The sequence below is a fragment of the Sus scrofa genome, unplaced genomic scaffold (genome assembly GCF_000003025.6).
Source record: "Sus scrofa isolate TJ Tabasco breed Duroc unplaced genomic scaffold, Sscrofa11.1 Contig2297, whole genome shotgun sequence".
NCBI classification, from domain to species: domain Eukaryota; kingdom Metazoa; phylum Chordata; class Mammalia; order Artiodactyla; family Suidae; genus Sus; species Sus scrofa.
Genome location: NW_018085065.1, coordinates 39994 through 67333, shown reverse-complemented (window position 1 = coordinate 67333; position 27340 = coordinate 39994). Strand labels below are relative to the sequence as shown.

Here is a 27340-nt window from a genome sequence, read left to right as displayed (position 1 = left end):
TTTTTCCACTTAAGCATTTAATATTTTCAAAGTGTTTTGGACTTGTTTGCTGCTGTTATTAAGATAAATGATACACTCTTTCGTGGAGTTCAGAAATAGCTTTCTTTTTTTTTAATTTTTATTATTTATTTATTTATTCATTTATTCTGCTTTTTAGGGCCGCACCCATGGCATATGGAAGTTCCCAGGCTAGGGGTCGAATTGGAGCTATAGCTGCTGGCCTACACCAGGGCCAAAGCAACGCCAGATCCGAGCGCATCTTCAACCTACACCACAGCTCACAGCAACACCAGATCCTTAACCCTCGATCTCTTCGAGGCTAGAGATCGAACCCACAACCTCATGGTTCCTAGTCGGATTCGTTTCGGCTGCATCATGACAGGAACTCCAGAAATAGCTTTCTAATTCCATGAATATAAGCCTTCCACAATTGAAACATACTTGTCTTCTTATATTCTCAAAATAAATTTATCAAGGAAGATAACATAAGAAAAGGAATGTATATCTATGTATGACTGAGTCACTTTGTTGAACAGCAGAAATTGGCACAATACTGTAAATCAACTATACTCTAATAAAAATTTTAAAATTTTAAAAAATAAATTGGAGTTCCAGTTGTGGCTCAATTGGTTAAGAACCCAACACAGTGTCCATGACAATGTGTGTTTGATCACTGGCTTCACCCAGTGGGTTAAGGATCCAGCATTGCCACAAGCTGCAGCACAGGTCACAGATGCAGCTAGGAGCTATGGCTGTGGAATAGGCCTGCAGCTGCAGCTCCAATTCAACACCTAGCCTGGGAACTCACATATGCTGCAGTTGCAGCTGTAAAAAGAAAAAAAAAAAAGTTTTTTAATAAATTAAATTACTGATGAATAAATAAATAAATAAATAAATCTATCAAAAAGATTAACAGACCAATTCCACACGATTTAGGAGCTGGTGTTATGCACAAAAGACAGCGAAAGTTTCAAGTGAGATCAAAAGACACAACTAATGTGCATGCATTTTTTTATAACTTATATATAATATTTATTATTATAATTTTATAATACAAAATTTCCCAAACCCTTGAGTCCACTTGGTCTGTTTATTGCAGCAGAAAAGTATAATAAAAAGAATATGGGCTTTGGAATCAGAAAAAACATAGTTTATTCCCTGGTTCTTCAACTTCCTAATTGTGAAAACTTGAGCAAATTAAACTCCCTGAAACTCAATTCCCACCTTAGTAAAAGAGGACAACAGTACTTCCCTAAAGGACTATGAGAAACAAATGAAAAAATAGGTATAAATTACCATAATAAACAGAGTGCATATATTAGGTACAGAATGCAAGGTAGCTCCTATAATTATTTTCATTACATATCTTTTGGGAAGAGGATGAGGAAGTTCATTTTATAACAAGTTATTCAACTTTATTACTAATTAAACATCAAGAAACAAAAAAATGAGGCAACTGTTAAAACCATTAAGAGTCCTTGGCATTTCTGTTACAGATTCAGGATGGAGGTAAGCCGATCTTATAGCTCATATCACCTCTCCAAATAATGTAGAACTGTTAAAGAAAGCAACAATTCGAAAATAAAGAAAAATTATAAAAAAAAATAATAATAAAAATGGGGGAAAAATGTAATTGTAATGTGTACATGTAAGGATAACCTGACCCCCTTGCTGTACAGTGGGAAAATAAAAAAAATTATAAAAAATAAAAAATAAAAAAAAAAAAAAAAAGAAAGAAAGAAAGCAACAATCCTGTGTCTAAACGTTACAGTCTTACCTTGCAGGCTACATCAACTAATCGCATCTGGACAGCTTGATTCTCTGGGAGTTTAGTACCAATTGCAAGCAAAGTGTCCAAGAGTTGAGCTAGGACTTGATGAGACTCTAGAAAGGAAGACGCAAAGTTGGGTTGTAGAATTTCAAAAAGAGTTCATTGCAGAAACTACATTTACTTGAGTAAAGAATAAAGATTTTTGTCAGCTGGTTTCTAATCTTTCATCTCTGAGTCCTCTTACCTAAAAGTTACATTCCTAAAGGGATCATGTCTAAAACTTTGAGCCCTCCACAGGACGGGGCATAGCGCTTGATCAATTCAAGGGTTTTCCCTGCCTTCAAAAGAAAGTCTAAATTCCTTAGTGAAGCACACATACATACACACCAGTCCATGAGGTCTAGCCCTGGCTATCTTTCTAGCCTCATCTCTTTCATGTCTCCTCCAGCACCTTTTTTTCCCAACTATATATGATTTTATGTCCCCCTATCTCTGCTCAGGCCAATTTCTCTACTTAGTATGTCTATATCCAACTCCTCAATCCCACTCCCCGGAGAGCACCTACTAATCCTGAAGCGTTGCCTCTGTATGGTGCTTTTTCCTTCTTCCCCAGAAGAACTGTTTCCTCCTTTATGCTTCCACTGCAGCCTCTACATCAGCTGTAACACCTTCCTACACTTATTTTCATATCAGACTAAACTAGGAGACTAAAAGGCTTTTAAGCAAGGACTGTTTTATTCACCTGTGTATTCTCGGAATCTAGCATGACTCATTACATGCTCAGTGAATGCTTAGTAAATGGGCAAACAACAAATTCTAAATAAATCACTATCACCCATTTTAGCCAGATTCTCTTTATCACCTAAATTCTCTTCCTTGTTCCAAAATATAGTTCTTGTAATGCTAATGGCATACAAGAGGATTTAGGCAGCATTCAGAAAATCATTTTTATATTAGTAACCACGTACAGGCATACTTTGTTTTATTGTACTTCACTTTATTGCACCTTGCAGATACTGTGTTTTTTTACAAATTGAAGCTTTCACAGCAAATGTAATACTCAATGGGGAAAAACTGAAAGCCTTCTCACTCAAATTTGGAACAAGACAGGGATGTCCACTCTCACCACTGCTCTTCAACATAGTTTTGGAAGTCCTAGCCACAGCAATTAGACAAACAAGAGAAATAAAAGGCATCCATATAGGAAGAGAAGAGATAAAACTGTTACTGTATGCAGACGACATGATACTATACATAGAAAACCCTAAGGACTCAACCCAAAAACTGCTTGAACTGATTAATAAATTCAGCAAAGTAGCAGGATTTAAGATTAACATTCAGAAGTCAGTTGCATTTCTACCAGCAATGAAATATTAGAAAAGAAATACAAAAATACGATACCTTTTAAAATTGCACCTCACAAAATCAAATACCTCGGAATACACCTGACCAAAGAGATAAAGGACCTATATGCCGAGAACTATAAAACTTTAATCAAAGAAATCAAAGATGTAAAGAAATGGAAAGATATTCCATGTTTCTGGATTGGAAAAATCAATACTGTAAAAATGGCCATACTACCCAAAGCAATCTACAGATTCAATGCAATCCCTATCAAATTACCTATGACATTTTCACAAAATGAGAACAAACAGTCCAAAAATTGATATGGAACAACAAAACACCCAGAATTGCCAAAGCAATCCTGAGGAACAAAAACCAAGCAGGAGGCGTAACTCTCCCACACTTCAGGCAATATTACAAAGCCAAAGCCACAGTCATCAAAACAGTGTGGTACTGGTCCCAAAACAGACAGACAGACCAATGGAACAGAATAGAGAACCCGGAAATAAATCCAGACACCTACACTCAATTAATCTTTGACAAAGGAGGCAAGAACATAAAATGGGAAAAAGACAGTCTTTTCAGTAGGTACTGCTGGGAAACCCAGACAGCTGCATGCAAATCAGTGAAACTAGAACACACCCTCACACCATGCACAAAAATAAACTCAAAATGGCTGAGAGACTTAAATATAAGACAAGACACCATCAAACTCCTGGAAGAGAACATGGGGAAAACATTCTCTGACATCAACCTTACAAATTGTTTTCTCAGGTCAGTCTCCAAAAGCAACAGAAATAAAAGCAACAATTAACCAATGGGACCTAATCAAACCGACAAGCTTTTGCACAGCAAAGGAAACCAAAAAGAAACCAAAAAGACAACTTACAGAATGGGAGAAAATTCTTTCAAATGATGCAATGGACAAGGGCTTAATCTCTCAAATATATAAACAACTTATACAACTCAACAGCAACAAAGCCAACAACCCAATTGAAAAACAGGCAAAAGACCTGAATAGACATTTCTCCAAGGAAGATATACAGATGGCCAACAAGCACATGAAAAGATGCTCAATATCACTGATTATTAGAGAAATGCAAATCAAAACTACCATAAGATACCACCTCACGCCAGTCAGAATGGCCATCATTAGTAAGTCCACAAATAACAAATATTGGAGGGGGTGTGGAGAAAAGGGAACCCTCCTGCGCTGTTAGTGGGAATGTAAGCTGGTACAACCACTGTGGAGAACAGTATGGAGTTACCTTAGAAAACGATACACGGAGTTCCCGTCGTGGCACAGTGGTTAATGAATCCAATTAGGAACCATGAGGTTGCGGGTTTGGTCCCCGCCCTTGCTCAGTGGGTTAACGATCCGGCATTGCCGTGAGCTGTGGTGTGCCGTGAGCTGTGGTGTAGGTTGCAGACGCAGCTCGGATCCCGAGTTGCTGTGGCTCTGGTGTAGGCCGGTGGCTACAGCTCTGATTCGACCCCTAGCCTGAGAACCTCCATATGCCACGGGAGCGGCCCAAGAAATAACAAAAAGACAAAAAAAAAAAAAAAAAAAAAAAAGAAAACTATACATAGAACTACTATATGACCCAGCAGTCCCACTCTTGGGAATATATCCGGACAAAGCACGCCTTGAAAAAGACACATGCACCCGCAGGTTCACTGCAGCACTATTCACAACAGCCAAGACATGGAAACAACCTAAATGTCCATCGACAGATGACTGGATTAAGAAGATGTCGTATATATGCACAATGGAATACTACTCAGCCATAAGAAAGAATAAAATAATGCCATTTGTAGCAACATGGATGGAACTAGAGACTCTCATACTAAGTAAGTCAGAAAGAGAAAGACAAAAACCATATGATATCACTTATACCTGGAATCTAATATATGGCACAAATGAACCTTTCCACAGAAAAGAAAATCCTGGACTTGGAGAATAGACTTGTGGTTGCCAGGGAGGGGCGGGGAGTTGGGGAACTTGGGGTTCATAGATATAGACTATTGCCTTTGTAATGGATAAGCAATGAGATCCTGCTGTGTAGCCCTGAGAACTATATCTAGTCATTTATGATGGAGCATGCTAATGTGAGAAAAAAGAATCTATACATGTATGTGTAAGTGGGTCACCATGCTATACAGTAGAAAATTGACAGAACACTGTAAACCAGCTATAATGAAAAAAAAAATACAAAACATTATTAAAAAAAAAAAGACAGAGAGAGAGAGACAATCAACATACAACATACTGAAAATGAGACTCCCTCCCTCTTTTCAGCCCCTTTAAGCTAAGGCCAAAAAACTTGGCAGCCAGCCTCTGTCTTCCTAGCAGGAGAGTCATAAACTTCTAACTGGAAAAGCTGATGGGTCCCACAGAAAAACAGCAAAGGACACTAACCTTGAAAAGTCCTCCAGAGACATGGAGGATCATATAGAGTGGAAGATACTAGTTGACAAGCCCCATCCATTCACAGAGAACTACCAATCGCCTTTGTAGTGCCTCATCTTAAATTTAAATGCAAAGCCAAGGGTCATCAAGAAAAGTCTCCAATAGAAGCCACAAAAAGAGAAAACAGAAGAGAGGTGAAAAAATCTCCAACAATACCACTTGCCCTGTAATTTATTTCTTCAAAATAATGATTCTGTATTACTACCATGAAAAGCTAGCTAAACATCTTTGAACTTAACTTGCCTCAGATAAATCACGAATCCAATCTAAATCTTAAACCCTGGTATCTCTCCTGAGCTCCAGACTACGTTATTACCACACTGGAGGGACACTGCCACATGAATAAAGGAATCCTCAACACCTCTTCTCTATATCACCCAGTTCGTCAAAGCCAATTCACGCAACAAAATTATCATTCTAATATAGACTTGATCATTTCATGCCTTGTTCAAAACAACTTCACATGGTTCCACTGCCCACAAAATAACATTTAAATCCTCAGCAATCAAGACTACTTACACTTGGCTTCAAAACATTTCACCTATGTTTTTCTTCCAAAAGTCCCTTATCTCCTTCTGACCTCTCATGAAACAATTCAGTTCTTCAAACATATCTCACACTTTCCAAGTCCTCCTTTATCATAATGTCCTTCTTCTTGGCAGTACTATTCTCCTCCAAATTTGGAGGATTTGGACTTTGCAAGTCTACCTCTCCACTAAGCTTTTCTAGAGCCCACCAGTCAGCACCGATCCCATTCTCTTCTCCACTCCCACAGTATTTTAATTATACCACCTCTAAAACAAGCTGTGTTATGATTAGCAGTATAATATGTACTGAAGAAGCAGATAAATTTAACACTCTGAAAGTGCCCAGCAAGCACCAAGGATTTATAAAACCCATACCTTCGATGAAGTGAAATGAAAGATTTCTGGTCAAAAGTGTGGACCACACTCTTGAATTTGGAAATGGATACTACACTAATAATTGGGAAACTCTTAATTCTAAGCCACAAATACAGAGTGACTTTAGCAGTAATTTACTTCCCCGGAGTTCATGTTCCTAAGCTCTGAAAAAAGGGGCTTGAACTATCTACTAATGGCCCCTTCCAGTTCTAGCTTCTGTGAACCTAGGTAGGCCAGGAACAGGAAACCATGAAGAGACCTAGGTCAAATCTCTTAGAGACAATTAAGTAAGAAACATGAAAATTCTTAACAAAAAGTAAAACATCTATTTTCAGGATTATTGTGTAATTTGGCTAGGATGAGGTTTGAATCAAAGTTAACTCTCTCCCTCTCTTGTAATATTTCTATTTTAGAGGTAAAGCGTTTTTCGTTAAACAATGATCTATAAGAAAGAGCACTGCACTAAGTTCTCAGTCCCACTGTTACTTAGCTGAATGAACTCACTTCAGCTCAGGCAATCTCTCTGGATCTGTCATCGGCAAAATGAAGGAATTAGACAATTTTATAAAACTTACAGAAGTAAAAGGTAATATGTAAAACATATTGTTTTATAGTAGTAGGAATATTTTTAAAATTTCTTTTTTATGTCATTACATTGGCATTTCATTAAAAAAGATTCCTCTCTCAAAAAAAAATTTTTAAGATATTTCTATTGTTTCCTATGAATTAAAAGTTTGGGGTCAAAACTGAACACAAGCAAAATTTTAATGTGAAGTTCTTTCTAACAAAATAAAAAGTTCTCTTCAACCAATGGACCACACATATAAGGTATCTGCTATCATTAAACAGTTGTACAAGTGAATTTAGATTGTTTCTTTTCTTTCTTTTTTTTTTTTCTGTCTTTTTGTCTTTTCTAGGGCTGCACCCATGGCATATGGAGGTTCCCAGGCTAGGGGTCAAATCGGAGCTGTAGCCACCAGCCTACACCACAGCCATAATCCAAGCTGCGTCTGCAACCTACACTACAGCTCATGGCAACACCAGATCCTTAAACCACTGAGAAAGGCCAGGAACTGAACCTGCAACCTCATGGTTCCTGGTTGGATTCGTTAACCACTGAGCCACGATGGGAACTCCTAGATTGTCTCTTGAGTTCATTGGCCCTTTATTACTCTTACAGCCTCTTAAATTTATAGTCTAAACGTTGTCCAATATTTAAATAATAATTTTTTAAAAATGTATACCCTAAATGAAATAAAACTTCTTTGAAACTACAACCAATTCAAACAAAATTACAATACTTTCAGACACACAGCAAAGGATTTCTTTTTATTTTAGAATAATATCAAGGCAACTGAGGCACTAACTCTACAAAAGAATCTTGTACATAAAACGAGATAAATAATAAAAAAAAAATTTAAGGGGGAACAGTTTTCCTTTTTACCTAAACACTGAGAATTATTTTAGTGGGCATCAACAAGGAATAAACAGAAAAGGCAACAACCTGTGAGACCTGGGAGATGTCTCTTTCATGGGAACTAAATGGTGAGGGGCCCCAGGACCAGTGCAGCGTCTCTCAGAGTTTCTCTGAGTTAGTAGTAGGCACAGTCAACAAAACCACTCTGTCACATATCACATAACCCTGAACAAGTTAGTTAACGTCTGTAAGCTTCATCTGCCCCACCTATAAAACAGGGAGAACAGTATCTATTTTACATCATATATAAACTGCCTTAGGTAGACAGCACTCGGTAGAGTCAATAAATGATATCTAGAGACCAACCTCTATTTTAACTCTAATGTAAATATATACACAAGGTTTTGTTGAATCATCCTCAAATTCCTTTTCAGCAACTACCAACACAAAATTTTGTTCTAAATTCTATATAAGAGGAACGAAAGATTTCTCTTCTGACTACACAGCTTTTAAATCGCAACTTACTTTCATTCTGCAAAATGTTTATGGCATCATCCATAATGCAGTCTGGTGAAAATCCTGCAGTCTTTGACAGTAAACCCAACAGTGACGCAATTTTCAGTCGTACAGATGGATCATTCTCCTGAAACAGAAAAAGCTGTTACCTTTTTTTTTTTAATTGGAGTACAGTTGACTTACAATGTATTAGTTTCAGGTGTACAGCAAAGTGAATCAGTTGTATATATCCACTCTTTTTTTCCCACATAGGTTATTACAAACTATTGAGTGGATTTCCCTGAGCTAACCAGTAGGCTCTTGTTAATTACCTATTTAATATATTATCTACTCTCATCCTCCCAATTCCTCTCCCCCGACCCAGGGTTTCCCCTATGGTAACCATAAGATTGGTTTTGAAATCTGAAGTTGTTGATACTGTATTTTTATTTATTTATTTGCTTTTTAGGGCCACACTCATGGCATATAGACGTTCCCAGGCTAGGGGTCAAATCAGAGCTACAGCTGCCAGCCAACGTCACAACCACAGAAATGCCAGATCTGAGCCACGTCTGCAACCTACACCACAGCTCACGGCAACACTGGATCCCTAACTCACTGAGTGAAGCCAGGGATCGAACCCGCATTTCATGGATACTAGTCAGATTCATTTCCACTGAGCCACAATGGGAATTCCTAAAGCTGAGCATACTTCAGATGCTCTATTCTCAGTTAATCAACAAAGAGGAACATGGGAAACTAACATCTCAAAAAAGATTCAATGATCCAAGTATTCTAAAGCTTTATTTCTGAAAAATTAACTTTACATGCTTTGGGAAGAAAGTTTTTCTCAATCTGTATGTTACACCCAAATACTGCAAAGTGAAGAGAAGTATTTTTACGCCTTCTTGATGTCGTTAACTTCTAACCAAGTGTGAGCTTTGGGGCTTAAAAATACCTTCCCTCCGCTGTGCAGTCACATTAGACATGAGTTGCAGCAACTTGCATCACCAACATTGCTGTCAGCACCATGGCTTCTGGAGGCCCTGAAAACTGGGTACTGCAGCCACCGATGCTTTCACCAGAAAGAAGTTTTTACTCTACCTGTTTTGGATCACCAGATCCTGATTAGTAGTCTGGCAGAGGTGAGTCTCATTGGCTGAGTCTAGGGCCTGTGCCTGAGCCTGGGGCCCTGGTGCAAGAAAGACTAAGAAGAGTCTGGCCCTTTTAGTTTCAATATTAGAAGGTGGTCTCTAATTTGAACCAAGATTCCTATGGTGAGAAATTTCCCCCAAAGACACAAATGAACATGCCATTTTCTTTTTTTAGGGCTGCACCCGCCACATATGGAAATTCTTGGGCTAGGGTCAAATAAGAGCTGCGGCTGCTGGCCTACACAACAGCCACAGCAATGCAGGATCCAAGCTGCATCTTCGACCTGCACTGCACTTCTCAGCAATGCCAGATCCTTAACCCACACAGAGAGGCCAGGAATCGAACCTGCATTCTCAAGGATACCAGTCGGATTCATTTCTGCTGCACCATGATGGGAACTCCTTTTTTTGTTTGTTGTTTTGGTTTTGTTTTGTTTTGTTTTTCACAAGCTATTTAAAAATTTATAAAGAGGAGTTCCCGTTCTGGCTCCGAGGGTTAAGGATCTGACTAATATCCATGAGAATGGGGGTTTGATCCCTGGCCTCAATCAGTGGGTTAAGGATCTGGCATTGCTGTGAGCCATGGTGTAGTCACAGATGTGGCTCGGATCCCAGGTTGCTGTGGCTCTGGCATAGGCCAGCAGCAACAGCTCCAATTAGACACCCAGCCTGGGAACTTCCATATGCCGCAGGTGCGGCCCTAAAAAGACAAAAAATCAATAAATAAATAAACAAAAAAATTTATAAAGAAATTAAAAGACCAAGAATAGTTAAGATAGGAGTTCCCATTGTGGCTCAATGGTAACAAACCCAACTAGTATCCATGAGGATGAGGGATTGATCCCTGGCCTTGCTCAGTGGATTAAGGATCTGGCATTGCTCTGACCTGTTGTGCAGGTCACAGACATGGCTCAGATTCAGCACTCTGTGGCTGTGGCATAGGCCGGCAGCTGCAGCTCCAATTTGATACCTAGCTGGGGAACCTCCATATGCCGAGGGTGCAGCCCTAAAAAGCCAAAGAAAAGATGCATACAGTATTCTCTAATTGTATGAAGCTGAAAGGAGGGAGGGAGGCAGTCAGGGAGAGTAAGTAGGTTGTATTAGTACAAGTTTAAAGAGTAAAAAAAAAAAAAAAAAAAAAAAAAAAAGGAAGTTATTACTCTAAAAGTCAGGAGAGTGGTGGTTATCTTTGGGAAATGGGGTAAAAATAATTAGAAGGAGTTTTGAGAAGTCCTATGGGAAGCTGATTATATTCCATTTCTTGATCTGGATGGTAGTTATATACTGATCATTAATCAACAGGTTATATCAGGATTTTCTATGTATTCGTCTTTATATATTACAGTGCACAATAAAGGTTTTTTGTTTGTTTTTGCTTTTTAGGACCAGACCCACAGTATATGGTGGTTCCCAAGCTAGGAGTCTAATCGGAGCTACAGCATTTGGCCTACGCCACAGCTACATCAGATCTGAGCCGCACCTGCAACCTACACCTCAGTTCATGGCAACGCTGGATCCTTAACCCCTAGAGTGAGGCCAGGGATCAAACCTGCAACCTCATGGTTCCTTGTCAGATTTGTTTCCACTGCAGCACAACGGGAACTCCCAAGTGTTTTAAATAGTTACTTATATTACTGGGGTAATAACAGAAACAAAGATGGACTCATAAGTTATTTATAAGGCAAAATCAGTAAGATTTAATGAGGAAAGGAATATGGAGAGAGGAAAGGATAAGGGTGGTATAAAGGATCTTCCTTGGGTTTTTGGAGTTCCCATCGTGGCTCAACAGTTAACGAATCTGACTAGGAACCATGAGGTTGCAGGTTCGATCCCTGACCTTGCTCAGTAGGTTAAGGATCTGGTGTTGCCGTGAGCTGTGGTGTAGGTCAAAGACGCGGCTCAGATCCCGTGTGCTGTGGCTGTGGCTGTGGCTGTGGCCAGGAGCTGCAGCTCCAATTCAATCCCTAGCCTGGGAACCTCCATATGCCACAGGAGCAGCCCTAGAAAAGGCAAAAAAAAAAAAAAAAAAGGATCTTCCTTGGGTTTCTGATTTAAGGGTGTATAATGACAGTTGTACACTTCCTGATATAAAGCAGACTGAAGAATGAAGGGAGACACCAAGTTCGGTTATGAATATAAATAAAAGCCAATTCTTAATGGACTTAAGTCACTGAGATAGCATCATGGAATGAAGTAATTGTCTTTCAAAGACAGAAGACTAGTCAAATATCCTAATTTTGCAGTAAGAGAGGATAAGAAAAGAGCTATATGGCCTTTCAATGGTCTGGAATGGAGTTACATATCTCCAAACACAAGGAAGTTGAAGAGAAAGCAAAAGTACTAAGTCTAGCACCTATGAGGGAGGCAAGAATGGATCAAAAAAGAATAAGAGAGTATCTGACCTAACGGCATTCTTTCTCCATCTGGATACCTTACTCAAATTCTTCTACTTTCTAGACAAAATATAAAATAAAATAAAAACACAGGGAGTTCCCATCGTGGTGCAGCAGAAACAAATCCGACTAGGAACCATGAGGTTGCAGGTTTGATCCCTGGCCTTGCTCAGTGGGTTAAGGATCTGGCGTCACCATGACATGTGGTGTAGGTTGCAGACGCGGCTCGGATCCTTCATTGCTGTGGCTCTGGCGTAGGCCAGTGGCTACTGCTCCTATTGGACCCCTAGCCTAGGAACCTCCACATGCAGCAGGTGCAGCCCTAGAAATACAAAAAGGAAAAAAAAAAAAAGGTAGTTTATAGAAAGAAGAGAGATTAAAGGCAAAAAAAGAAGAAGAAAGATGGGACTTCAAGACATGCCTCCTGATGGATGCATGATGAAGTACATATCACAGTCTATAAAGATCCTTAAAATTGGAGTTCCCATGGTGGCGCAGTGGTTAACGAATCTGACTAGGAACCATGAGGTTGCGGGTTTGGTCCCTGCCCTTGCTCAGTGGGTTAACGATCCGGCATTGCCGTGAGCTGTGGTGTAGGTTGCAGACGCGGCTCGGATCCCGCGTTGCTGTGGCTGTGGTGTAGGCCGGCAGCTACAGCTCCGATTCGACCACTAGCCTGGGAACCTCCATATGCCGCAGGAACGGCCCAAGAAATAGCAAAAAGGACAAAAAAAAAAAAAAAAAAAAATCCTTAAAATTCTCAAAAATATGCTTACCTGCAATCTAACAAAGTCTACAGATCTAACTTCCAGTTCACAGTAAATACAGGAGATAAAGAAGCAAGTTAACCAAGGAACTAAACAAATTCAGAAAACAAGACATTTTACAAAACAAGCAACCAAGGAGTTCCCGTCGTGGCGCAGTGGTTATCGAATCCAACTAGGAACCATGAGGTTGTGGGTTCGATCCCTGCCCTTGCTCAGTGGGTTAACGAGATCCAGCGTTGCCGTGAGCTGTGGTATAGGTCCCAGACTCGGCTCGGATCCCACGTTGCTGTGGCTCTGGCGTAGGCTGGCAGCTACAGCTCCGATTTGACCCTAGCCTGGGAACCTCCATATGCCGTGGGAGCGGCCCAAGAAGTGGCAAAAAGACAAAAAATAAATAAATAAATAAATAAAACAAGCGACCAAGTTCGCTCACCAGGTCAATGTCACCAAGATAATTAAAGCTGTTCTAAAATTTTTTTTTTTTTTTGGTCTTTTGTCTTTTCCAGGGCCACACTTGCAGCATATGGGGGTTCCCAGGCTAGGGGGTCTAATCGGAGATGTAGCTTCCGGCCTACGCCAGAGCCGCCAGAGCCTAAGTCAGATTCATTTCCACTGCGCCACGATGGGAATTCCAAGTTGTTCTAAATTTTAAAAAAAGCAAATACGGAGTTCCCACTGTGGTGCAGTGGGTTAAGAATCAGACCTTGTCTCTGTGGCTTTAAGAATCCAGTATGGAGTTCCCGCCGTGGCGCAGTGGTTAACGAATCCAACTAGGAACCATCAGGTTGCGGGTTCGATCCCTGCTCTTGCTCAGTGGGTTAACGATCCGGCGTTGCCGTGAGCTGTGGTGTAGGCTGCAGACGCGGCTCGGATATCACGTTGCTGTGGCTCTGGCGTAGGCCGGTGGCTAAGCTCCGATTCGACCCCTAGCCTGGGAACCTCCACATGCCGTGGGAGCGGCCCAAAGAAATAGCAAAAAGACCAAAAAAAAAAAAAAAAAGAATCCAGTATTTTTGCAGCTATGGCAAAGGGTGATGGTGCAGCGCAGATTCAATCCTTAGCCTGGAAACTTCCATATGCCAAAAATGCAGCCCAAATAAATAAATAAACAAAAAGAGCAAATGCCATGTGTGGACACTGTTTGCATTATGATGTGAACAAATAAACTATAACAAGATATTTTTGGAACAATTAGAGAAATCCAAATATCGACTATTTGTTAGATTACATTAAGGAATAACTTAATTGTATTTGAAGTGGTTAAATGGTTTATGTTTTAAAAAGTCCCTTAAGATGTATTTATTAAAAAGAACAAAATAATGCCATTTGCAGCAATATGAATGGAACTAAAGACTCTCATACTGAGTGAAATTAAGTCAGAAAGAGAAAGACAAATACCATATGATGTCACTTATACCTGGAATCTAACATACGGCACAAATGAAACTTTCCACGGAAAAGAAAATCATGGACTTGGAGAACAGGCTTGTGGCTGCCGAGGGCGACGGGGAGGGAGCGGGATGGATTGGGAGCTTGGGGTTAATAGATGCAGACTATTGCCTTTGCAATAGATAAGCAAGGAGATCCTGCTGTATAGCACTGGGAATTATGTCTGGTCACTTATGATGGAGCATGATAATGTGAGAAAAAAGAATGTATAACTGGGTCACCTTGCTGTACAGTAGAAAACTGAGAGAACACTGTAAACCAACTATAATGGAAAAAATAAGGGGTTCCCGTCGTGGCTCAGTGGTTGGCGAGTCCCAACTAGGAACCATGGGGTTGCTCATTTGATCCCTGGCCTTACTCAGTGGGTTAAGGATCTGGCATTGACATGAGCTGTGGTGTGGGTCGAAGATGAGGTTTGGATCCCATGTTGCTGTGGCTCTGGCGTAGGCCAGCAGCTATAGCTCCGACTGGATCCCTAGCTTGGGAACCTCCATATGCCGCAAGTGTGGCTCTAGAAAAGACAAATAAATAAATAAATAAATAAAAACCACTATAAAATTAAAAAAAAAGAAAGTTGTATTTACTGAACTATTTAGAGAAAAATATCATGATACTTTCTAAAAACTTCAGGAAAACAGAGTAAATTTGACAAAATTTAATTTAATAACTGCTTCATCCCAAGAATGGGTATCTGGTAGTTGATTATTTTCTAAAAGATTAATAACTTTCATACTAAAGTTTATTTACTTATTTATTTATTGGTCTTTTTTTGCCAATACTAAAGTTTAAAAGTTTAAAACTCCAATTCATCTGTGATTCAAATATTTGAAAATTATTTCTTGTCTCTTTGCTTCAAATCTCACAAATAAAAACTGAAAAAACATATTTTGTGAATTTCATTTTGTTTGAAATATTTCCTATATTTATTCATGCATGAATTGATGTTTTCTTCTAACCCATGAAAATAGAGAAATAAAATGCCACTTAGCTAAAAGAAAGTAAGTTTAAAAAAAAAGACAGAGAGAGCTATTGCAGTTAGATATGAGGGCCTTGAATTAAAGCCGTAACAGCAGGAGAGACAAATCTGGTTACAGAAGGACCGCGGTAGAAGTTAATTCCTCCTCTGTGCTCCACTGCACTCTCCGTATCCTCAGCAATTTCATGCACTTTATCATTCACATCTGTTTCTATTTAAATACTGAAAGCTTCTGAGGACAGGACCTTTCTGGATCTTTTTTAGCTCTGTATCCACAGTGTCTAGCACAGAGAAGACACTCAGTAATAAGACTGCTAAATGGGAGTTCCCATCATCGCGCAGCAGAATTGAATGTGACTAGGAACCACCAGGTTTCAGGTTCGATCCCTGGCCTCACTCAGTGGGTTAAGGATCCAGCGCTGCCATGAACTGTGGTGTAGGTCACAGATGAGGCTCAGATTTGGCATTGCTACGGCTCTGGCATAGGCCAGCAGCAACAGCTCTGATGAGACTCCTAGCCTGGGAACTTCTTGTGCCGAAAGTGTGGCCCTAGAAAGACAAAACAAACAAACAAACAAACAAACAAACAAAAACCACTGCTAAATGAACACCGTCTTAATTATTCTGAAATATTAATTCATTCTCAGACGTGATACAACTCTTACACATATTCCCATACATCCTCACAGCAGGACCTCAAGAACTTACCTTGTAATAATGTTCCAAGAGAATCCTGACCACTCCTTCCACGCTTTCTGCCTCAACAGGCTTCCTGGCAAACTGAAGCAGGTACTGCAAAGCATCTGCTGGGGAGGTAGCCTTACACAAATCTATGTGGAGTGCTGCAGATTTACTTGGCTTTGTCAGTCGGAGTTTCTTAGTAGCAATTTCCTCCTGTTGTTGCTGCAAGACGGCAGGGAAGATAAGACATGAAAACCTAAAAACCTAACTGAAAACACAGAGACTGCAAATTTAACTTTGCCCCATCTGATGGAAATAGTTTTCCCTATAGCAAATAATGTATTTAGGTGACAGACCTAGCCTAAACAAAAAGCAGTGCTATGAATCAGGAAAAAAGCCACCTGGAGACAAAGCGATGGTTCTCAGTTTTATCATCTGTAAAATAGGAATGATGACCTACTACCAGTCTTTCTCAGTCAGGGATCCTCGTGTGAACCACAGAAAACATACAATTAGCTAAGTGACTATTTTCTCAATTCTCCCAAGGATGATGCATAATTAGAACCAATCTAGATATATTTGATGCATGGAATGAGTGCCCAAAAGTCCACGTGAAAGGGAACCTGTCACTCCAGGGATTATGTAAGGCCCTGGTGGGTAGATATAAAAAAGATCACAACGTAAGAGAAATGTTATAGGAGTTCTCTTGTGGTGCAGCAGCACGGGTTGCAGCTGCAGCTGGGATTCAATCCCTGGCCCAGGAACTCCCATAGGCCTCAGGTGCAGCCAGAAAAAGAGAGAGAAACAACAGATACAAAAGTTTGGAGAGGTGCAAACACTAGCCATGTTGGAGGAGGGGTGAGTAGTCTTGGTAAGTGGGAACAACAGAATGTTTGGAAGAAAGGAAGTGACACTGCACAATAAAGTGAATGCACTTAATGCCACTGAACTGTACAATTAAAAATGGTTAAAACGGTAAATTTTGGTATGTATATTTTGCCACAATTTTTTTAAGGGCGCCCAAGGAAACAGAGTTAGGAAATCCTAAAAGCCATAGAAGGAGCTCTGAAGTCAAAAAGCTTTCCTGAATCCTGACTCATTCTAAAAGTTCAGGAAAACTAATTTCACATAAAAGTGGAGTCAACCGGAGTTTCCCTTGTGGTGCAGTAGAACCGCATCAGACTAGTAACCATGAGGTTGTGGGTTTGATCCCTGGCCTCGTTCAGTGGGTTAAGGATCTGGCATTGCCATGAGATGTGGTGTAGGTCAAAGATTCGGCTCGGAGCCTGTGTGGCTGTGGCTGTAGCTCTGATTCGACACCTAGCCTGGGAACCTCCATATGTCGCAGGTGTGGCCCTAAAAAACAAGCAAAAAAAAAGAGTCAACAAAAACGTGTCAGGTTTTTTAAGAAAAAACAAGAATAAGAAGTTAGTCAATTCCCTACACACAATGGGAATATGCCACAAAGTGTCCACAAAACAAAAAAAGGCAGTGATACAGCTGGAAGGAACATTGTCCAATAATAAAGGCTAGGGAGTTTCTATAAAGAGTAGTTGCAAAAGAGAGAGGCAGATTTGATTTGTTCATGCAATCACCTCTTGGCACTATAACCACAGACATACTGTTCCCTATCTCCCACCAGCCTGTGAGCTCCTAAAGAACATGGAACTTAATGTGCACTGAACTTTGTAGCTCAGCACCTTTCCATTTACCTAATACACAGTAACAACTTTTTTTTTTTTTTTTTTTTTTTTTTTTTTAGGGCTGCACCTGCAGCACATGGAGGTTCCCAGGCTAGGGGTCAAACCAGAGCTGCAGGCCTATGCACCAATGCAGGATCCTAGCAACATCTGCGACCTACACCACAGCTCATGGCAACGCGGGATCCTTACTTAACCCACTGGGCGAGGTCAGGGATGGAACCTGTGTCTCATGGATGCTAGTTGGGTTCGTTTCTGCCGAGCCACAACGGGAACTCTCACAATAACAACTCTTTTACTCAATAAACTTTTGCTGAAGGAAAAAATTAAATGCTTAAGGATCAGTGTCCTGCTGCATGGTCTAAATCTTGCTACTCTACAAGCCTATGCCTCTAAGGATGCATCAAATGGGGGCTCGTCAGAAATTCAGACTATTGCCTCGCCTCCCCCGCCCGATTTACTTAGTGAGTAGAACCTACAGTTTAACAAGACCCCCAGATGATTTGTATACACAAAGCCTGAGAAGCACATGAGGTATGACTTGATATCGAACTCTACTTTAGGAATATCAATGAGGAAATACACGGAGAATCACTGGCTGCTGACAGGGGCTTGGCCCACCAGTCCGTGAACAACTCCAAACGAAAAAGGTATTGCCCTCCTTCCTTGATGAACTGTTCCATCAACAGAAAGTTCTATCCCTATAAAGCCTGTGACCCTCGCCTGATCTGAGTCTCGAGGACTTTAAACTCCTCTTCCAATCTCTTGGAGTTTCGCATACAGCTACCTTGTCCTTAAGCGCGCTTTTTTTTTTTTTTTTTTTTTTTTTTTGTAACGGGAGTCGGGAGAGAATCTGCCACTAATTGGCTGTGTCCACGCACCCCTCCAGAAGCCTCAAAGTCCTCATTTGTAAAATGAAGATGCTGATGTACTACGAATAAAATTAGATTATGAATAATATATTTTTGTAAACTGTAAATTTTCTGTAGTGTCAGACTGCACATGTTAGTTAATAATGACAAGCAGCAGAGGCGAACGAACACGCCCACTAAAGTGTAGTCCAGTCTATCAAAGCAGTCCGCACTCAGCCCAGCTTTGTGGCGCTCGTTCTGGCAAAGTGCCTGGGGCGTGGATAATCTTCCTCTACCCCAAATGGGTTCCGGGACTTTTCCCTCCAGGGCTTACCTGAACCACCTTAGTGAATTCCTCGTACACCCGCTTCTTCAGGTGCGCCGCCATGGCTGCCCACGGACCCTCTCAGCTTCCGTACAGACGAGGAGGCGGGGCGGAGGAATTCGGGAAAACCGGCCCAGACCGGAGGAACCAGCCACGATCCCACAAGGCAGTGGGGTTCCCGGAAAGAGAGGCCGCTTCCTGCTGCTCTACTGCTCTGCCTCGGCCAGGCTGTATTCGGCCGCCTACGCCGCGTTCGCCGAGGAAGGAGAGCGAGATCGCAGCGTGGGGGCGGGGCTTCTGGCTGGAGGAGCCAATGGGAGCGTCCTGGGGCATGCGGTCGGTCTCGGCGTCGGAGAGACTGGCGGGACCGCCACGGGAGGGAGACGGGGGAGGAAGTACTACAGGGTGAAAGGGCAGAGGCGGAGCTATCTTGAGGTAGAGGCAAAACCTGGAGCTGCTTTAAGCTGTTGCCTCTGGAATTGAGGGAGCGAGGGCAAGCTGACCTTCCCATCAGCCTTTGCTGTTGACACTGTCGGCTGTCTGTGTGTCCCTTGCACTCCTATTGGTCAAGCTGTTACTCGAAAACTGGGTTCGCCCCTTGGTGGGTGTGGAGCCAGAAGATACAGCCGAGCCGAAGAGGGGAAGAAGGAAGGATTTATTACTTGGAGCAAATAAGAATGCCAGGGATCTTTACCAAAGTGGTGTCTCTTTGAATAGCAAAACTGAGGAAGTCTTAAGCTAAGGAGCGTGCACATTCATACTCATGAAGGCACTTGAGCAGAGGAGAATTCAGCACAGAATTGGGGCGAAGGTCTACAGAGTTCAAGCTTTAGTTGACTTAAGAGGGTCAACATCAATATTCTGTCCTCCACCTGGGTGGGGCACTAACTACAAAACTCAAAAGATTTGTGTCAGGTTGTTAGGTATGTCCCATGAAGAGGAACTAGGACTTTTTTATGACTGAACTGTCTTGACTGCCCTTCCTTTGTTCCTGTGAGGCTGGAGATAGATGGGGTCCAGGCTGAGCAACTGGAATCTGTCCCCTGCGGACAAATACTTCAAGATAAGAATTATGATAAGAGTAGCTCCCATTGTGGCTCAGCAGGTTAAGGACTCACCCTTTTCTCTGTGAGGATGCAGGTTCAATCCCAGACCTCACTCAGTGGGTTAAGGATCCAGAATTACTTCAAGCTGTGGCTTAGGTGCAGGTGCAGTTCAGATCCAGTGTTGCTGTGGCTGTGACATAGAGCACAGCTGCAGTTCCCATTAGACCCTTAGCCTGGGAACTTCCATATGCCACAGGCGCAGCTGTAAAAAGAAATATATATATATATATGGCAGGAGCAAGGACTCCTTCTTGGATAAAAGATAAAGAGACCTCATGGAGTTCCCTGGTGGCCTAGTGGTTAAGGATCCTCTGTTGTCACTGCTATGGCTTGGGTTCAGTCCCTGTCCTGGAAACTCCCACATGCCATGGGTGTGGCCAAATAAAAACAAAACACAAGAGACCATATAGTTCTCATTCTTGAAGTGAATGAAAGCTCCCAGACTACACATGCTCAGAAAGATTCCTCAGTTGTCAGAGAAGGGGGTGGGGGCACCAGACCGTAGTATATCCTGTCAACTTCCCAGAAACCCTTGCAGTAGACTCTACCTTGGCTAAAAGATGCTCTCACACACCAGGAGGGCCCTGAGTCAGGCCAAATATGGACTCAAAGCCAGATAAAACAAGATGATTGGTCAGAGGAAACCTGCAAGAGCTGCTCCCATATAATTGATTTAAACCACTCCAAAGTGCGTGGCTTGCTCGCTCTGTCTGTCTTTCCCTCACCTGTGCTTTCTCTGCAAATATCTTCTCACCTAATAAACAGTTCACTTGCCTCACTATTCTCAGCCTCTTTACCAAACTTTTTTCTCCAAAAACAGACTGGGGACCTACATCAAGGCTGCTGGCCCGTGTGGCCTAGTGGTTAGGACTTAGTACTGTCACTCCACAGCCACCCAAGATCATCACCCAAGCCATGCCTCGTTCTTTGTCCAGGGACCCCGTATCCTATCTGCTTACAAAGCTGTACACCACCTCTCCCTTGGCCTAAGGCACTTTTTCCTGCCTTTTACTTCAGTTGTTCAAAAGCTCCCTACCCTTTAAGGAATCAACCCCTCCTCTGATAGCTACTGCAGAGCAGAGAATTCTGAGGCCAAGGGTGAAGCAACAGAGCTTCAGACTAGGACTGGCACTTAATGAACAAGTAGCCTCAACTACAATTGCACTAACACTTAACCTGACAAAAGATTTAGTGACAATGGAATGCGATAACACAAAAACATTTTGCTAAAGTTCATGTGCTAATGTGAATAAATCCAAAATCAAATTTTACACGCTGCATTAAACTTTAGCTGTTTTTGTTTAATTCATTGAAACAAGTTAATGAAGGATGCTTAGAAAAAGGGACAGTAGTTCCCATCGTGGCTCAGGGGTTAACAAACCCAAAGAGTATCCATGAGAACAAGGGTTTGATCCCTGGCCTCTCTCAGTGGGTTAAGGATCCTGTGTTGCCATGAGCTATGGTGTAGGCCGCAGATGTGGCTCAGATATGGCGTTGCTGTGGCTGTGGTGTAGTCTAGTGGCTACAGCTCCAATTTGACCCCTAGGCTGGGACCCTCCATATGCTGCAGGTGTGGCCCTAAAAAAAAAAAAAGAAAAAAAAAAAAAAAAAGAAAGAAAAGAAAAGAAAAAAGGAAGACTGTGGTAGGTACAGAAGACCCAAAAAGTGGAAAATATGGTCTCTACCATCAAGGTCCTACAACCGAACTGGGAAGAGAGACACTCAAACGGATCATTAGGAGGCAGTGTGTGCTGTAACAGAGCAAAGTGGTTCCAAAAAACCTAACTTCAGGATGCCTCCAGGAAGTTTTACAAAGAAAGCAATTTTTATTTATTTATTTATTTATTTTTGTCTTTTTGCTATTTCTTTGGGCCGCTCCCGCGGCATATGGAGGTTCCCAGGCTAGGGGTCCAATCAGAGCTGTAGCCACCGGCCTGCACCAGAGCCACAGCAATGCGGGATCCGAGCCGGGTCTGCAATCTACACCACAGCTCACGGCAACGCCAGATCGTAGACCCACTGAGCAAGGGCAGGGACCGAACCTGCAACCTCATGGTTCCTAGTCGGATTCGTTAACCACTGCGCCATGACGGGAACTCCGAAAGCAATTTTTAATCTGGCCTTAAAATAGTGAATTTTCCAGAAAGAAAAAAAGTCATCCCAGACCAGAGACTACTGCCTATACAGATATGTCCAGTGAAATAAAAGGCAGTTAGCAAACAGTGCTTTTAATAAATTTTAGCAGCCGGAGTATCTGTTGTGGTTCAATGGGTTAAGAACCTGACTAGTATCCATGAGGATGCAGGTCGGATCCCCGGCCTCACTCAGTGGGTTAAGAGTCCAGCATTACTGTGGCTGTGATGTAGGCTGGCAGTTGCAACTCTGATTCACCCCCTAGCCTGGGAACCTCCCTATACCACAAGTGCGGCCCTAAGAATAAATAAATAAATAAATTTTAGCAGTTATTATTATTGTTACCATATTTTATCAAAATAAGGTGCAGCGATTATGAAACAAGCCATTTTTATGTAAAATATTATGAAAATGATAAAATTAAAAACTGGTTTCTTATTGCTTAGATTTATGTATACTTACTAAAAAAAGCTCATTTGAACTTATTTAGAAAAAGATTTGGGGAGTTCCCGTCATGGCGCAGTAGTTAACGAATCCGACTAGGAAACATGAAGTTGCAGGTTCGATCCCTGCCCTTCCTCAGTGGGTTAACGATCCCGCGTTGCCGTGAGCTGTGGTGTAGGTTGCAGACGCGGCTCGGATCCTGCGTTGCTGTGGCTATAGCGTAGGCGGGTGGCTCCAGCTCCGATTTGACCCCCTAGCCTGGGAACCTCCATATGCCACGGGAGCGGCCCAAGAAAAGGCAAAAAAAAAAGAGGAGTTCCTGTGGTGGCGTAGTGGTTTACGAATCCGACTAGAAACCATGAGGTTGCGGGTTCGGTCCCTGCCCTTGCTCAGTGGGTTAACGATCTGGCGTTGCCGTGAGCTGTGGTGTAGGCTGCAGACGCGGCTCGGATCCCGAGTTGCTGTGGCTCTGGCTAGGCCGGCAGCTACAGCTCCGATTCGACCCCTAGCCTGGGAACCTCCATATGCCGCAGGAGCGGCCCAGGAAATAGCAAAAAGGACAAAAAAAAAAAAGAACGAAAAAGATTTGTACCCTATGTCATACTGCTTTTTCCTCATACCTTTCTGTGTGTATAAGAACTTTTTGTTTCAATTTTAATTATAAGGAAATCTCATTAAAGATACTTTGCTTGTTTATTTTTCTTTTTCCAATGCACCTGGGCATATGCAAGTTCCTGGGCCAGGGATTGAATCTGAGCCAGAGCTGTGACCTATGCCACAGCTGCAGCAGCACCAGGTCCTTAACCCACTGTGTAGGACTGGGGATTGAACCAGCTCTGCTAAAAAAAAGTCAGATCAGGAGTTCCCGTCGTGGCGCAGTGGTTAACGAATCCGACTAGAAACCATGAGGTTGCGGGTTCGATCCCTGCACTTGCTCAGTGGGTTAACGATCCGGCGTTGCTGTGAGCTGTGGTGTAGGTTGCAGACGCGGCTCGGATCTCAAGTTGCTGTGGCTCTGGCGTAGGCTGGAGACTACAGATCCGATTGGACCCCTAGCCTGGGAACCTCCATATGCCGCCGGAGCGGCCCAAGAAATAGCAAAAAAAAGCCAAAAAAAAAAAAGCCAGATCAGTAACCCATTGCCCCACAGTGGGAACTCCTTTTTTTTTCTTTTTGTCTGTTTAGGGCCACAGCATATGGAAGTTCCCAGGCTATAGGGGTCTAATCAGAACTACAGCCGCCAAGCTAAGCCACAGCCATAGTAACTGGGGATCCAAGCCGCATCTGTGACCTATGCCACAGCTCTTGGCAATGCCAGATCCTTTAACCCACCAAGCAAGGCCAGGGATTGAGCCCACATCCTCGTGGATACTAGATTCTTAACCCACTGAACCACAAGAGGAACTCCCCACAGTGGGGACTCCCCTCGACAGTAGGAACTCCCCACAGTGAGAAGTCCAAAGGTACTTTTTTTTTTTTTTTTTCTGTCTTTTTGCCTTTTCTAGGGCCGCTCCTGCGGCATATGAAGGTTCCCAGGCTAGGAGTCTAATCAGAGCTGTTGCTGCCGGCCTACACCACAGCCACAGCAAGGAGGGATCCGAGCCGCATCTGCGACCTACACCACAGCTCATGGCAATGCTAGACCTAAAGGTACTTTAAATGACAGTTAAAGATAACACATTCACAGAACTCAAAGTGATGAAAACATAAATTGCTCATTATGTCTCAGCAGTAACGAACCCGACTAGAATCCATTGAGGACATGGCTTTGATCCCTGGCCTCACTCAGTGGGTTAAGCATCGGGCATTGTAGTGAGTTGTGGAGTAAGTAGGTCACAGTCATGGCTCGGATCCTGTATTGCTGTAGCTGTGGCATAGGTCAGCAGCTGCAGCTCAGATTTGACCCCAGCCTGCAAACTTCCATATGCCGCAGGTGCAGCCCTAAAAAATAAAAAAATTAAAAAATGAAATTCAGGAATTCTTCATATTGAGAGTTAAGTGCATACAGGGAAGAGAGAGAAATGATAAAAGTTGAGAAGCCGAGGCCAGACTGCTATAGAAACAAGAATATTCCGCTTTCTTTAATTTTGAAATGAAAAACTTTTATTGGATTGATGACATTTCCCTTTGACCTGTGTTATTGTACATTACATAGGAATACAAAGAGGTGCCTCAGTGAATCCCTTGGCTTTTTTTTTTTTTTTTTTTTTTTGGTCTTTTTAGGGCCGCACCTGCAGCATATGGAGGTTCCCCGGCTAGGGATCCAATCCCAGCCTATGCCACAGCCACAGCGCCATCAGATCCAAGCCAAATCTGTGGCCTACACCAGAGCTCACAGCTGTGCTGGATCCTTAAACCACTGAGTGAGGCTAAGGATTGAACCTGCGTTCTCATGGATACTAGTCAGATTCATTTCCACCAAGCCACAACAGGAACTCTGCCCTTGGCTTTTTTTTTTTTTTTTTTTTTTTTTTTTTTTTCCTTTTTATGACTGCACTGCAGCGCATGGAAGTTCCTGGGCTCAGGACTGAATCACAGCTGCAGCTGGAAATTGGGGTCAATCACTCAGACTGGTATAGTAATCCCTTACCTGCCTGTTGACTCAGCAAGAAGAGCCCAAAATGACCACGGGCAGTCTCATCACATGTTCCAGTGTAATGGAACACCAAATGTGCTCTTTAGTGGCCCTACTCCTCCCTGGGGAACACGTCCTCCAAACCCACTGAACCCTATAATTCATTTTTTAAATTATGCAATGAGTTTTATCACACTTATAGTTGTACAATGATCAAGAACCCAAAAATTCATAAAGGAGTTATTACCTGTAAAAGCGACAAGAACCACTCCTATCTTTTAGTTCCCAGAAGCATGTGTTCTAACTGTCGAAGAAACAGTACATGTTTTAGTTGTGGATATGAGGCACGCACCACAAATGCACAAGATTGCACCCCAAACTTACAATGTGTGGCCTCTCAGCTCCCACCATAACTGAGTCTGCAAAAGTTCATTACACTGCTTTTTTTTTTTTTTAATCAGAGCATCTACATTTGAGTGATGGTATACCTGGCAAGACCAAGAAGTTTCCCTGTTATAATTTTTTCACCATAACATAAACTCCTTAGTCAGAAGCCATGTGCAAAACACCACAAAAATGAATAAGGTATCCACGAATGGTAGGGCTGTCAGAAATACTGCAGTTGGGTGTTATTTATCAGCATTCTTCAGGAAAACAGACTACTATGATAGAATACCAGAGACTGAGAGACAGCTTATAAACAACAGACAGTTACTTCTCACAGTTCTGGAGGCTGGCAAGTCCAAGATCAAGGTGCTGGCAGATTCAACGTCTGGTGAGAGCTCACGTCTCGGTTCATAGGCAGCTCACGTGGTGGAAGAGGCGAAGGAGTTCTCTGAGATCCCTTTTATAAGGACACCAATCCGATTCGTGAGGATTCCTTCCTCCAGACCGAATCACCTCCCTAAGGCCCCACCTCCTAATGTCATCACATTGAGGATCAGGATGTCAACATAAAAATTGGGGGATGAGGAGGACACAGATATTCAGTCTATAGCAGTAGGAAAGTCAAAGCTGAATCTGGGATATGTATCTATTCCCGTGTGGATAAATCACCACTGCCTCCCTGATGGAAAAGATCCAGCATGTGGTAGAGTGATTTAAAAAAATAAGATTTCCCTGGTGGCCTAGTGGATTAAGGATCTGGCTTTGTCACACCAGTGGCTCCAGTTACTGCTCTGGCTAGGGTTTTAACTCTGGCAGGGGATATTCCACATGCTGAGGGTGCAGCCAAAAAAAAAGGCCCCCAGTACTCCTCCTCCTCATACAGACACCTTGAAGTGCAACTTCAAAACTGTTGCCATTAAGAGATGGCATCTATGTAACCACTCTTAGAATTGGGCTGGCCTTTGCCAGGTTAGCAGAATACAGCAGAAGTAAGAGTGTGCTAGTTTTGTTTTGCCTTTTAGGGCAGCATTCGTGGCATATGGAAGTTCCCAGGCTAGGGGTCAAATCAGAGCTACAGCTTCCAGCCTATGCCACAGCCACAGCAATGTGGGATCCGAGCCACATCCATGACCCACACCACAGCTCATGGCAACATAGGATCCTTAACCTACTGAGCGAGGCCAGGGTTTGAATCCACAACCTCATGGTTCCTAGTCGGATTCATTTCCACTGAGCCACTAGGGCAATGCCAAGAGTGTGCTAGTTTTTAACCTAAGCCTCAAGGTCCATCCACATAGCAGTCCTTCAGGACTTTTGCTTGATTTTGGAGCCCTACCATACCGTGAGAATAAGTCTAAACTAGGCTGCTGTAAAGTGAGTGACCACATGGAACAAAGGCAAGTTGACCCAACCGAAGCCATTTTAAATCAGCCCACTCCAGCTGACCCACCACCTGACCACAGAGGCATGAGTGAGACCAAATAAGACCAGAAGAACTGCCCGATCTATCGGCCATGAGAAATAATTAATGGTTGGAGGCTTAAGGTATTAAGTTTGGAGGTCAGGAGGTTGTCATGTGGTTAGACAGTCCCTAAGCTGCTAATCTCTATAAATTCAGCTGGTAAGGAGACAATAAGCCCAAATGGATTTAGATAGCTTATCATTCACAGCAGAGCAGGCAGCACGAGCTTTGTGTTTGTATTGGTTCTCTGTGCCCCCAAACACCATGGGGCTGATGCAGGTGAAGAACACAGCTTGGGAAACCCTCAACCTTAAAAGAGGAATGCTGGCAAAACTGCCCTCTGGAGAGAGGCAACATCTTTTTCGCCCCCCTCCACCCCACATTATCTTTATTATACTGGTCAGAAAACAAATTTATCTTCCAACACAGTGGGAGACATTTTTTTTTTTTATCACCCTTTGCAAACGTCCTCTCAGGTGTCAATGCCATTTGCTTAGAAATGCCAGCATTTCTCCCAACAGTTTCTTACAGAGCAGCA

The 27340-nt window shown here is 42.4% G+C and overlaps 1 protein-coding gene across 1 annotated transcript; it reads right to left on the bottom strand.

Annotated features, from left to right (window-relative positions):
- Positions 1-1128: 1128 nt before the first annotated feature.
- Positions 1129-18981, bottom strand: LOC100737730 (integrator complex subunit 4-like). The gene is made up of 5 exons (XM_003482571.4): positions 18705-18981; positions 15847-16041; positions 8430-8547; positions 1778-1884; positions 1129-1555 (listed from the first exon to the last, which is right to left on the bottom strand). Exons 1-5 carry the CDS (start codon positions 18756-18758, stop codon positions 1499-1501), a joined length of 531 nt encoding a protein of 176 aa, XP_003482619.1. The 5' UTR covers positions 18759-18981; the 3' UTR covers positions 1129-1498.
- Positions 18982-27340: the final 8359 nt, after the last annotated feature.